The sequence below is a fragment of the Lepeophtheirus salmonis genome, chromosome 1, assembly GCF_016086655.4.
Source record: "Lepeophtheirus salmonis chromosome 1, UVic_Lsal_1.4, whole genome shotgun sequence".
In the NCBI taxonomy this organism is placed as follows: domain Eukaryota; kingdom Metazoa; phylum Arthropoda; class Copepoda; order Siphonostomatoida; family Caligidae; genus Lepeophtheirus; species Lepeophtheirus salmonis.
The window spans coordinates 47,710,543-47,725,000 of record NC_052131.2 but is presented as its reverse complement, the minus strand read 5'-3'; the positions used below and the strand labels follow the sequence as shown (position 1 = coordinate 47,725,000).

The window sequence follows — 14,458 nt, the reverse complement described above, 5'->3', positions numbered from 1 at the left end:
TTAACTTTTTTCTTTGTACCATATATTTGGCTTGTCAACACAAAAGATAGTTAGAAATATTTTTCTCCAAATTGAATCTGAATAAAATTTTATTCTTTCCGAATTATCGTCTATTTTTACTAACAGATTATTCTTATGAACCCTTTGGGTGTACCGCAAATTGTACTTAAAGTAGCCAAAATTGATCATCCCAATAAAAGAATGAGAAATTGATAGATTTTATTTGAAAGGCCATATCGGTGCCAATCTAAATCAAATAAAGTTTCTAAGCTTTGCCTACAATTCTTGAGTATCTTAATTCATGCCACATTCGAAAACAAAGCCTATAAATCTATGAAATATTAGGTAGTATGTATATATAAAGTACAAAAATTAATTGGAATATTTTCCTTTACTTTAATGTTGTTCAATATTGAAGTTTTCGTTGACACACCACATAAAAAGTACACTACAATCAGCTACTAAGTGTATGTTACAACTTGTACAAAATCCCAACTTTTACATCATCTGGATGAATCATCATTAAACATAATTAAAACACATGAACCATGACTTCTCTAGATGACAGCATGGGCTATATATAAAATAAGCTGTACAATGTTCTTCCTAATGGTAAATGACCATTCACAGTTATTTTAGAGTAGATTATTAATGTGCATATAACTCAAATGAATCATCAAAACAAAAAAAAAAGGAAAATTGAACCTCTTATCGAGATTTTATTGAATGACATTGTCAATCTAATGCTTCCTTGGATTTTAGTGAAAGTTACTTTCATCCCACAAATGGTCATAGTATTCAAGCCAGTAACAAATATCTAATGTAGTTTTAGTTGAGGAAAAATATTGGAAAGTGTTGAGAGATTGTGTCTCCAGGAACATTTTTATTTCTAAAAATTCAATTCTACTCTTGTGTTCAACAAGGACTTGCAATTATAACTATGCAACAAATCCTCATGTTATTTTACGTCTTCATTGATCACACACGAATATTTAATCGGGCTTGTAATATAATTGAACGTCGGTGGAAATAAAGTTTACTATTAGGAGTCAAATAATAATGACAACCACTATGGAAAAGAAAATGCAATCTTCATATATTCATAAGCTAAAAAATACACCCAATTGGCATCACTAAATATGTTGTCTCTCTAAGTTACAAATTAATTTCAGCCTAATTCAAAATAACCATTTCTTAAAGTTGGCTTACGATTAGGAATGTAAAAATCTTCTTCTTTTTTTCCCTATTCCCTAAGGCATGGTGTGGGATGGTTATTCACATACCTACATACATGTACTTTAGACCTTTTCAAAAATATATTTTTTTTAAATTTGATATGGGCCTCGAATTTTTTCCAAGCTTTAATATGTGAGAAGCTCGAAAATCATTTTTTACGTACCTATATGTCCTATACCCTCCCTCATCGGCCTTAAAGTTTTTCCAAAATGCATTTTTTGATGATTTTGCGTAGTTTTTGGAGAACAAAGTTAAGATTAAAGACACCATTGAATGCCAAAAAAGACATTAAATTAAAATATAAGCATTTTTGAATAATAATATTTTTTTTATTATCTAAGTTTCAAAATGGCCCAGTACAATGAAGGTAAAAAGAAACATCTAGGTGCATGGGCCTCAGTACTAAAATTATATTCTCCTTCTGTTAATGTTATTTTCTCTTATATTTAGCCATTTTTACGGAAAAGATATTAATATTTTCGTAAGATTATAGCCTTACCTGAATTTCTTATTCCAGAGTAATTTTTGTAATACCAAGTTGAAAATCAGAAGAGTATATCATTTAAAGCATTTTACATATTTTTATTAGACTTCTATTTCTAAAAACGTAAAATTACGACAAGAGTGAATGAATTAAGGTATTACTAAACTAGTTTAGCAACTTGATTGTTTTATAAATAAATTAATATTACTGAAATGACTTGAACCCAAAAAATTATGAAATGTGAAATAATATGCAATACTGCAGATCGTTTAGGACTCTCTGACAACATATTATCAGCCGTTGTTTTTGCCACGTACAAAATCCAGCTGGGCTGACTTAGATATTTTCATTGTATCTACATCAAAATAGGATGATCTCAAGATGTAAAATTAATTGAACATACATACATGTCATTATTCATAGGAGATCCTCCTTCATATGTTGAGACATTTGAAGGAAAACTGTTAGGAGTGCTATTGATTTGCAGCTCGAATCCCAATTCTAGATCTTTAATTAAATTTTAGCGTTTTTTCATTTTAGTATATATGTTTATATATATATATAGTATTGATTTCAAAAAATTTCGTTCTTTACAATACTATTAAATTGAATTATAGATAAGCCATGTTGGCCAAGAGAAAAAAAAGGGTGTACTAAATGCAATTATGTGTATTATAATAAATTGAATTATTTTTATAATTATACATTGAAGATCTAACAAAAGAATATATGGGCTTTGTTAACATAAAAAGTATCTTGAGCAAAGAATCAAGCAATGGAGAATTTGCCAATTTATTATTTTACTTCCCAAATTTAAAGTTTGCTTCGCTCAATTATGGCCTTAATGTTATAATTTAGATTTGTGGGATGGGTTGAGATACCTAAGAATATAAACTATAGTCTGAAGCCTTCATGCTTTGTGTAGTTCCGATATTGTTTTTCAGATAAAATTAATATTATCTTTTTCCCATCCCTAATTGTGTTGATCATTTACTTCAATTTGAGGTGGTCTCAAAAATGTTAAGTAGTTACATTCAAAATGCAAATTCAAAAATGCTCACTTTTAAGAAAAATCCTCCCAGCTTGCTTTTTAAGTTGACGGGCCACATGGGCAATGTATTACGGTCCCTTCTTTTTTGTTGTATTTGTATAATTTCCATAAACAATTGATTTAATTAATTATTTATTTTGCAGTCTCGAAAACAACAAGAGAGCTTTTACTTATTTGGAATTCCGATATACCAGTGGATCTCAGCTCTGACTTAAGAATGCCGCAGTTCACTGTGGAACAAGTCGAAACTGATAATTGTGAAGAATCATCACTTATAGGTAAAGTATTTACTCTAATAGCTGTTTAATTAATATTTTTATGCAATAATGCTTATCAAACTAACTTCCCTTTAATTTTGAAAGAGAAAACAAGATAAAAAAATATCTTTACTGAAAAAAAAAAAACCAAAAATCCTTATTTTAAAACAAGAATGTAAATTCCTATTTCAAAAGAAGGGACGTAGATTGTCAATAACATTCTGGAAAGTTAATCCCATTTCAAAAAAACCCACACAATCTCTCCCTGTGAATCTTGAGCGTATATTCCCAAGCTCAACTTTATCAAGATTCTCCAAAGGTACAAGTGTTGGACAATGATACTTTTATAAAAACTAAATCTCAAAGTGGTCACCCTTGTCTCCACCATGGCCTAAAACCTAGGTGGTACTGGTCTTCTTCTCGTATTCATCCGACATGTCAGCCCACTACGTCTCAAAGGCAGTCTTTAGGGCATCCACATTGACACGGGAGGTGATAAAGACAGTCTTGTCGATGGCGCTTCTGATCCTATATTCAAGAGAGTTACAGTCTGGTGAAGACGGAGGCCACATTGACCAGGATCGAAAATTCGTCAAGTTGTCTTCACACCATTTTTGAGTTTATTTGACTTTGTGGTCAGGCCTGAAGTGGTGTTGTCGTCCTTCAGCTTTTCAATCTTGGTAATGATACTCTTGGAGCAGGGAACGATGCGGGAGATCTCATCGTAACTCATTCCGTGTCCATAAATTCAAGATTTACTTTTCCCTATCTCAATTATCCTTGGTCCGATAAATAAATTTATTTAGAGATAATCGTTTGCTTTTATTTCTCTACCAGTTGATAATTCTAGACAGAAGTCGGCAAAATATTTAGTAAGTCCAAAATGCATTATCAAAGTTTGATTCACGTCTTGGTACTTGACTCGCATTGTTGACGAAAATACCACTTCTAATTATTTTGTACGTGGATTGGTCATCTTTTGCCCTAGGTAGTATCTTGAAAATTAATATGTTGAATGCCAATTATATTTGGTTAACCTATGAACATTCGGATAACGTCTTTTTGACTTTGATTTTAATATTATTAACAATGGATACAATTTTTCTTATAATGACATTAATAACCTTAATTAGATTACATGAAATTAAAAGTCACACGTAAACTTCTTTAAAGGTCATTGATATGAATTAATTACTAAAACATTAGAGTAATATTGTAGCAAGCAGTTTTTTATATTATTTAATGCATATATCAATTAATGTTTATAGATAAAGAATGATATTACTATGTGTCAGATAATTTTTTTCAACACTGGGACAGAACCTAAAAGTTGGTCACTGATCCCTTATAAATAAGCTGTAGATATTTTTTTTCTAAATGGTAGAAATAAAAAAATTATCATCCCTCTTTTGCTGAATATTTCAAGGTGTTAAAAAAATTACAAGATTTGTACGCATCTTGTGGTAAAAATGATGGCTCGTCGCTGAGATTTATTGTACCTGATGACTGTATCAATATTAACTTGGAATCTTGAAGGGTTTAAGGCATTTGGATAATATACTGTCTTTATATTATTTTTAAGTTTGCATTAAAATAACTATAATTTATTTTATATATCCAAAACTATTTAGGTTTATAACCAAATAAAATAAATTGGAATTCCTTTTATCCGTTACATTTTTTGCCCAAATTAGTTTTATTTTTCCACATCTTACATAAAAAAATCATTTCAAAATAATTCAGGAGTATAAGTTTAATTACCATAATGAACGTATTCCTAATATCAAATATAGTTTCCAAACTCAAAGTTGGAGTATGTGAACTAAGTAATTAAATACGTTATGTGGTTTATTGACATAAAAAAACTCTTGAACAAAAATCAAGGAACGAAGAAAATCCTAATTTATTTATTTACTTCATATATTCTTACAGACAAATATTTCAAAGATATATTTTAGTCAATTATAGGCCTTGTATTTAAATTTGTGAGATAAGTCAAGATACACAAAAAAATTAAGTATAGTTTGTAAATAGATATTAACGGTTATTCATTGTTAATTTTGGAGAAAAAAAATTAAATTAAATAAGTAAATTTTTAGCCTTTTTTTATTGACTTTTTGAATAAAAAATAGAGATCCTGATGAATATATTTTACTGAGTTTAAAAAAAAAATAGTTTTGAGAAAACAATTTGTAAATTCGAGTGGAAGGTTTCAAATACAACTATAATTAGATACACAACATGAAAGCTCTTGGTTCAATTTATCATATTTTCTTAATGAATTAACTTGTTTATGAATATGAATTACACATACATAATTAATTAACTCCTTTATTTAATTTCTTGATAGTAGCAGTCTCTGATTCATTAATCACGCTATTAAATCTCTGTAGAATCAGAGAATTTAAAAACATTACATTATTTTTAACAAGAACCCAGTGGTTTGAAAATACTTATGTAGGTTGATGGGTTAATAATATTGTTTAAATATATTTCATTTTGTTTGAGAATGAGTTGCTTCTGCTTAATTCTTGTACTGGCCAGGGTTCTTCTTTTTTCTCAGCTTGAAGTCTTTTTTTATGCTGAGTAATACCTTATAAACTTATATACTGATGTCTAAGTGATGAATTTCTTCCATTTCAATTGAAATTCGACTTGAGGTCTGTAAAAATCTTTATTTTTATTAATTTTTGGTAAAATATTTGAGGGAAGTACTAGTCTTCTTCCTAGTAAAGAATTTAGATGTATAAAAATAAAAACAAACAAATAAAAAGGAATTTGCGTATATAAAACATCATTCAATATTTTAATTAAAAAATAATTTCCTCCTAAAAGATTTAAAAACTCAAAAATTCAAACTAATAAAGACGACGTTTCACATAATCAATACTGTTACCCCAATCTTATTGGGGAATCTTCATGGATAAGGCGGTGTATCTAGCTGCAGCTGATATTAAAATAGTCCTTAAATTTCTTCGGTCCATTGCCCTATGTTATTGATACCTTTCAGAGGACGCATAATCCTCCTCTCCAATATTTGTCGAATTTCCTAGCTCCTAATATATTCCTTACTGATAAGACACGCAACAGGAGATTTCAAAACTTAAGAATTAAATTTCAGATAGCAAGGAGTAAGTGGAAAATGCCACTGTGCCGATCTCTGCAGAGGGTAGTAGAATCTACCAGTATTCAGCATTGATTTGTGATCCATATCATGAAATGTAAGAACGTCCTGGTTGATGGCAATCGTGTCCAGCTCTCAGTTTTTTTAAAGAATGATTTCTTGTTTGCATTTTGGCAGATAACATCTATTGTACTATTGCCATCAAACACAGGTGATTTAGTCCATATAATGTTTTGTTTAGCTCCCCAGTCCCTGGAGTGCAATGTTATTGCATCGATGGAATATTCGGTACCAAACATCAACATCTTATAGACTGATAACTAAGTGATGAATCTCCTCCATTCCAAATGAGGTTTGGACGTGAGGTCCGTAAACATCTTTAGTTAAATATTTGAGAGAAGTACTAGTCCTCTTCCTAGTTGAGATCGAGGTCTCTTCAGGGCAGGGACGTATCTTTTATCTAATAATCTATTCAACCACCCTTCCTCTTCCTTTAAGAACCTCTCGCCTACCGATGATAGAGCTGTAACCACATAAATAATTTTAGCAATTAATTTTGTAATGTATAGGTCCACTCTCTTTTTCAAGTTAAATCTTTTTCAAGGCCAGACACCACTTGTGGACTTGAGAGTTTAGCTTCACAAAGTTAGATAAAGAAAGTTGATTTCTCTCCCATTCTATTCCCAAAATATTTACATTTTCAAATACTTTATGTCTTCCAATCATTATGGGAGGCCCAGTGCACCATCTACCAATAGAAAGAATTGAAGTATTCTCCGCATTGATTTTCATCCCTGAAAATAGAGAAAATTTATCAAAACAGAAGAGTAAAATCTCAATTCTTTTCATTACTTGTCTGTCCGAATTTCCCTTCACCATCAGAGTAAAGTAATCTACATAAAGATCAATGAAATGCGCTTTACTTCTTATGGAAACACCAAAACCTCCATATTTCCGCATAAGTGTGGAACTTAATTGTTCCAATGCAGATACAAACAGTAACAGAGATACGGGACATCCTTGTCTAGAGCTTTTTTCTAAGACTCTTTGGTTACTCTGTAGTCCATCAATCACTATTTCTTTACAGCAAGGAGAATAAAATTATGAAGTACAAAGTCAAAAGCTTTACTGTAGTCAATCGCTATGATTGCTCTCAATTTTTTTTTATCTGAATATTTTATGAAATATCGGAATTATGTCGGGTTTTTTCTAAGCCTTTTTGTTTTGAACCCGACTTTTTGTTAAGTATATGGTCGATTTTTTTTTGCTAAAACACCTGCTAAAATTATATATGATTATTTAAATATTGCCAAAGGCCCTCCAATGACTCAGTGATGTCCCATTAACTTGGGTATGAGGGATATCCTACATCGAATTAGAGCTGAGGGGAGCATACCCCTCTTTTCCATCTCAAATCCAAACCTAAGTAAATTGAGAAGATTAAACTCAGTACATAGGGTACATATTTTTCCTTTTGCATAGTTCGGTCCAGAAGCTTTGTCATTTGACAAAACCAATATATTAGTGTTTGTAAAGATAAAACAAGAACTTTTTGTGGTCTAGGAAATTCATAGAACATCCCAATATTTCTTGATAATTACCCAGAAACACTTTGAGAATGGATTTGATTTCTTCTTTCAATAATTTTGTTATCTACAAGTTTGCCCGCACGTAATACCTACTTTTGTCTTTCTGTCTCGAAATTGGAGACAGCGACAAAGGATAGCTGACATTCAATCCTCGCAAACTTTTAATAATTAGGAAATAACTTTGATACGTCAAGGGTAGAGAATCTTTACGTATTTTGAACAGGATCGATATAATCAATTAAATTTGATTGATGATGCAGTAGATCTAAAAACTTCTACATAATTAGATGCAAATTTACAATAATAATTCCAAATATGGTCTAATCCAACTTAAAAACTTATTTGAACATTCATGATCGACTCAAGAATAGTCTTGACGTATTCACAGAAGAAATTAAAATGACGGGCTATGTTCGCACGGAGACGAATAAGAATAGTTTAGATAGGCACGCAGCACTTAAAGTACTTGGTCAACCGGTTGTACAAGTACGATTGAATTCAATGTGAAGGGCGATCCTTCAAAATTGACAACTCTTCTTCCAGTTCGTGGTCAGATACTCAAACTTTGCCACGACAGAGTGAGAAATCATTGCTCAAATTGCTTTCGTTTTAACTATGCAACTAAGATATGTAACAAGGAAAAAGTATCGATAAGAGAATATAAGGAATATTTATTGAATTAAATTAATGGGGACAACAAAATAAACGGATCCACTACGTTCAATACGTCCAGGTTCTAAAAGTTAAAAAAAAATACAGACAATATTATCACTGCTTCTGAAAATATAGGAATTTTCAAACGACCAAGAAATTATGATCCAAAAGAAACTGTTGTTCCCGTTTTGATTCAAACAAAACCTAGGCAAACAAAATTGCAGACTTATGACTTAAGTACTCAAATATTTCAGGGGAATCAAAAACCAATAATAATGAAGAGACTTATACAGGGAGATGTGCTCCTAAAACCATTACAATGTATCATCCTAGTAGTTACCTAAACGAAGTCTATAGAGGACTCCTCTTTAAGGTGTACAACTACAGAGGCTAAGGAAAAAGCAGGTTTTGAGTCAACAATAACTGATCGCTTTAATGACTCGTCAACTCTCCCAAACTTTGAATCCAGTCACTATAAAGCTAAACTTAATCAGAAACCCCACAATAACCTCCTCTTAGTCCAATATGACATTGTCATGTCTAGCTTATAATATAAATTCGATTGCTTCTCGGAAAAGGGTGTCTTCGATACTCAATTATTTGAAATCTACAAGCTTTCCTGACATTATAGCCTTACGGGATTCGAGGCTCAGGGATTCAAAAAAAAAAAAAAATCCCTTCTTTTCCTCAGTCTCATTCTATTTTTTAATCAGGTGCTATATCAAAAGCATTCAGTTTTAGTATTCGTGAAAAAATCTTTTTAACTAGTCCTTATCGAGTTAGATATCAATGGTAATTACAAAAAGGTAGACATTGACCTTTGAGACGAAGTCTTGATAATTTTGCAATATATGGCCCAAATAAGGACGACGTTGACTTCTTCTCGAATATTGTCTATGGAATAAAAGAGCAAAATATCTTAACTTTAGGAGATCTAAATGTTACTTGACAAATTGGAAGGGACAAGTTTAATTATAACGGTTCGGGAAATTTAAAAAATAAACACAACCTAGAGGGAGTTATTTCCAAGTATTCCCTTGAAGGCTCTCGTCTTTTTTCATAAAAGAAATAATCCGTATTTGACGTATTACAAGAAAAATAAATCAGGTGAACTAATGGGAAGCAGACTAGATTGTATTCTTGTCTATTCAAACTTAGCAAAGTTCCTAACGGAATTCAGAGCTCTTCCACCTTACATCACCGATCAGTTACTAATTATGGCAAACTGTCATCTCTCTAAGATAAAACTTAAGACATATTGGAAATTAAATGTATCACTAGTCGATGATAGTTCCACTCGTAACGAAATAGAAAAATTTATTGACGAATGCAGGTACTTGCTTGACAATAAAATACTTTCCCCGTGCTCAGCCCTCCGACGTGTACAAGAAAGATCAAAGAACATTTATGTTGGCAAGGTTATAATCGCTGCATTCGGACGACGAAAGGAAATAAACAGTCTTCCTATATGAGAGTGATGTTTGGAACCCTGGAAGCATTTTCAGAACCCTCGGGTCTAGTAGTCAACACCAGCAAGACGGAAGTTTTATATTCACTAGAAGAACCTTTGAAGAGATGTTTTCCATCATTGAAATTCTCCAGTAGATTAACTCTTCTTGGAGTCTCAATGACGAAAGAGGATGGAGCGTTTGGCATCAACACTAACGCAGAAAGAGAGCTAGAATCTATCTGTAGTACCACGTTGTGGTACGATAGGGATGATATGAGTACTTCACCAGATTAAGGCCTTCAAACATAAAATAATCATATATCTAAATAAAAAATATTAGCATCTAAAATCAATAAAATACAAACATAAAATATTAATAACAAATTTGCTTTCAAACCAACTACTAGTTCGGTTTTTTTGCTCTTTCTAAAAAGTTTGAGTATCTTCTGCAAAGTACGAAAATGTCTTGATGCGTTTGATGAATGATATCTAATGATATCATAGGCCCAGTCCCAAGTACCATCGATCGCCCTAAGTACATTCAAATTGAACGCTCCATATCTTGCCACCACCGAAATTAAAGTAGCACAAATACCCTCCACACCCACGGGTTCTCCTACAGCTATATTCTTAGCTAAGTAACTCTTTACATTTAATAAAACATTCCCTATCGACCTAACTTTAGGGTTACTTTCTTTCTTTCTTGAAAAAAGAAAGAAAGAGCAATTTACTTACTTGGAAAACAATTTTTGACAATGAGCTTGGAGTATCAAAAGTTAAAAATCTTCAGAATAACCATAATTCTATTCAGTTGAAGGCAATTCATTTTTTCTTGAAAAAATGGATTAATGGGGAAATATCTAGTTTATGTACAAAGCATTATTTTAATGAAAAAATATCAAGATTCTTTTGTTTAGATAATATGTACTTTGTACATAGATTACCCACTCTGGGTTTTCTTTTATTTTAGGAAACAATGCATGACTTGTATTCTTTTATATAGATGTATTCTTCCCTTGTAGAATATACTTAAAAGACACACACAAAAAAGACAATTTCCACAGAAACTTCCTATGAATAGATTCCTAAAATCTATTATATTTTCCATAAGTAAATGGATTTGACAGGCACATCACATTTAGTATTTATATGAACCATTCAAGAGGGTCAACAAATCAATGGCAATGTTGATCTTGTGCTGGGTTTTTTTATTTACAATTATCTCCGACAATTTTTTTTTTTTAATTTCTAGAACATTTTTTATTGAAAATATAACATGAAAATCATTATCATCGAATATGATTAAAAAGATGAGAAGTTGAATTTCTTATTATCATTTCATATCATAGCATAGATTTTAATTAAGTATGAAATCAGTACAGTAGACTTATTTAATGGGTAATTCCATTATATTTCAATAAATTATGAAACAATTTGAGACCCACTATAACGAAAATTTATTTTAACTACACTGTTGCATAGAGTATCATTAAATATGACCACCTAAAAATAATTTTAAAATCGGACGACTAGTTAGCGAGATAAACGTGATTCTAACAAATTGAAAATTTATGATTTTGATCCATACTTCTTTTGATTTTTCCATTTTTTGTTTTTCGGGTGAGGATCTTGAATTTGATGCTATAATTATTCTACAACTAAGGGAAAACAATAATTTTCAATGTTTTTATGTTTCGAAAGCAATATCTTTGGGTTCCAATTTGAGGATAAAGGATAGCACAAAAGTTTTGAAAAATAAAGTATTTTTGATTTCTTTAAGAGTTCCATATTCCACTCAAAAATGTACTTATCTTAGTTACTTCCTTCAGTTTTAATTCAATCATACAAATCTTATGTTCATTTAACATAAAAACATTGAAAATCATTGTTTTTCCTTAGTAAACACTGATTATAGAATCATATTCAAGCTTCTCACTGCGAAAAATTATTAATTTGATACTAAAATCATACTTTTATCACAAGTATGCCCCCTAAAATAAGTGATTAAAGTTTTTCAATAAAAACATGCATAATCGACCATAACTTTGTAACAAATTGAGATAAATAACTTGCGGATGATGTCATTATTTTTTTAGTTTGTTCACCCCCTATTAATTAGTTAAGTAAAAAATCCTAATTAAATTACCTTCTTTTTTAACTTTGGAGCCCATTTTCTCATAATTCTCTAGATAGTACACCCTAAGGCTTTAGGTCAGATAGTATCCTTCAGTTAAACTACCTTAATGAAAAATTCCATCAAGATATGAATAGTTAAGGTTGTAGGGGCTCTTTGTAAGTCAAAAGTGATATCAATTACAGTATTAATATCTAAGTTTATTCCGTCTTGATTTATGATCAAAACTTATGTGTTTTTGTTGCCTTTTTTTAATCAAATTAGATTATATGTAACATAGACTTAAAATAAATTAATTTATGGCTGTAAATTGCCATTAAATATAGCCTTAAAATATCTTAATTGAATATTAATTAACGTTATTTTAACAAATTTTCTAAGAGGTACTTGGAGAGAAAAACATGATAGAAATTAATTTAATTAAAAATGAACACAACATTTAATTTACTGATTACTTTCTGAAGATTATTTCATGTACTAAAATATTGATTACTAGTTTCAAATATATAGATTTACGACACATTTCTTCGTATAATTATTGATTCTTAGGGGAGGGGGGGGAGGATTGTTTTGTCAAGATTCAAAACTTCTATTGTTCTCTTTCTTTATATTAATGACTACTAAATACTACTTTAGGTACAAGCTTTTTAAGGTAAGTACTTGTTTAAAATTACGTGAACTCACCTTCACTCATATAAGATATTATAAATCATCAAGTCGTATGGTGACAGATTATTTTGTAATTACCACATCAATGTACATATATATATATGTGTGTAAAGTAATGCACAAAAGTACTTTATCATACTAAAGAACTTAGGCTTATAAGGTCTTGTATAAATAGCTACTTCCATTAATATAATTGTTTTTAAAATAATGAATTAAGTGTAGGGTGTACTGTACATAGATTTTACTTGTATAATCCACTTTTCCTTGATGAATATTTTATTCATTTATACTAGGTAACTACAGTTGCTTGGTTGCCAAATTTCATTTATCACGCTCATTAGGATTCCACATGGTTCAGTCCTATGTTCCAACAATATTAATAGTCGTTATATCATGGGTATCCTTTTGGATGGACGTGGACTCAGTTCCAGGGAGAACGACACTTGGAGTCACAACTTTGTTGACTGTTTCAAGCAAATCAGCTGGTAAGTTACTTACAAATCTTGGATTTCATATTTAGTCATTTGAAGAGGAATATAGTGGCATCTCAGTTTGAGAAAATTTTCGAAAATCCCTCATTTCAGCCCTGTATCACGGCGTTATCCCAATAACAAAAAAATATTGTAGTCAACTATTGATTCCCTCATCTCACTTGATACCTCATGTGTATTTCATAATTTATTATTTCTGATAAATAAACAAAGTAATAACCTATGTAAACTTTTGCTTCGTTTCCCAAAGGGCAGGAATACAATTTCTTGTTGATCTCTCGTTGTATATTTATTGGTCATCTTATTATGCCTATAAAGAAAAAATTTTGTATATCATATACAGATACAGTTTTTAATATAATATTACTAAGCAATATCATATTGCAGTATCGAATAAAATACTGTTAAAATGTAATTAATTTTGAAAATAGTGGAGAAATAGTATGGCAATGATAGCAATTGGTATGGTTGACTTATTTGGCTAACTACCATATGATTTGAGTACTTTTATCTGTATGTTTTTCTGGAGAAAAGTTGTGTGATACAATATTAAGTATTTGAATGAAAATATAATGTAATGCAAAATTGTTGTAGTTCTAAAATTTGATCTGACTTTAGAGACAATTTGAACTCAAATGGTTTGGTTGCATACTAAAAATGTTCAACATATGAGTTGTAAGAGTACCAATGTATCTGTAATTTCATATTTTTGTGCAGTTAATTTAATCATCATCCATGTTTTTTTATCTTTTAGGTCTTAACGCTGAAACACCTCAGGTTTCGTATGTAAAGGTAAGTTTTGAGTTAATGATATCTACTTTCATTATAATAAATACAGCTGAGCCTCGCAGTAAAAACCCTTCTTATCACTTACTAAGGTTATAATAAAAAAAATCAGAATAAAACAAATCCCAATCAACATCTATATAAAATACGTCCAGATAAATTTTCATTGTTATTCAACATTGCGAGAAAATTATAATACTAGCTTAATGCATGTAAAGAACTTTTATTCATAATTATTTTGGAAATCAAAATTTACATGATTAAACTAAAGTAGGCATAAAATAGTTAGACACCAAGGTTAATAGAAATACAAGATTAGACCATCATGTAATTGGGCTTGCTAGAACATTTGATGTATCGTACTTACAGCTGGCAAGACAGACAGATTTTGTCCAAAACATGCAACTACCCATACACTATGACTATGATGGAAGTTAAACATCAGTTGTACACGCGTTATGGTATAACCATGTAATTATATGAACCTTAGTAGTGACATAATTGTATTGCAAAAAGTGAGGAGTGTGGATTAA

At 30.6% G+C, this 14,458-nt stretch overlaps 1 protein-coding gene across 1 annotated transcript in view; it reads left to right on the top strand.

Moving 5' to 3' along the window:
• The window catches only part of LOC121131851 (glycine receptor subunit alpha-4), a 185,715-nt gene that overhangs the window by 164,842 nt on the left and 6,415 nt on the right, over positions 1-14,458 (top strand). The window contains exons 7-9 of the mRNA XM_040727239.2: positions 2,915-3,049; positions 12,942-13,133; positions 13,894-13,931. Coding sequence (XP_040583173.1) covers positions 2,915-3,049; positions 12,942-13,133; positions 13,894-13,931 — 365 coding nt within the window. The remainder of the gene's footprint in view (positions 1-2,914; positions 3,050-12,941; positions 13,134-13,893; positions 13,932-14,458) is intronic.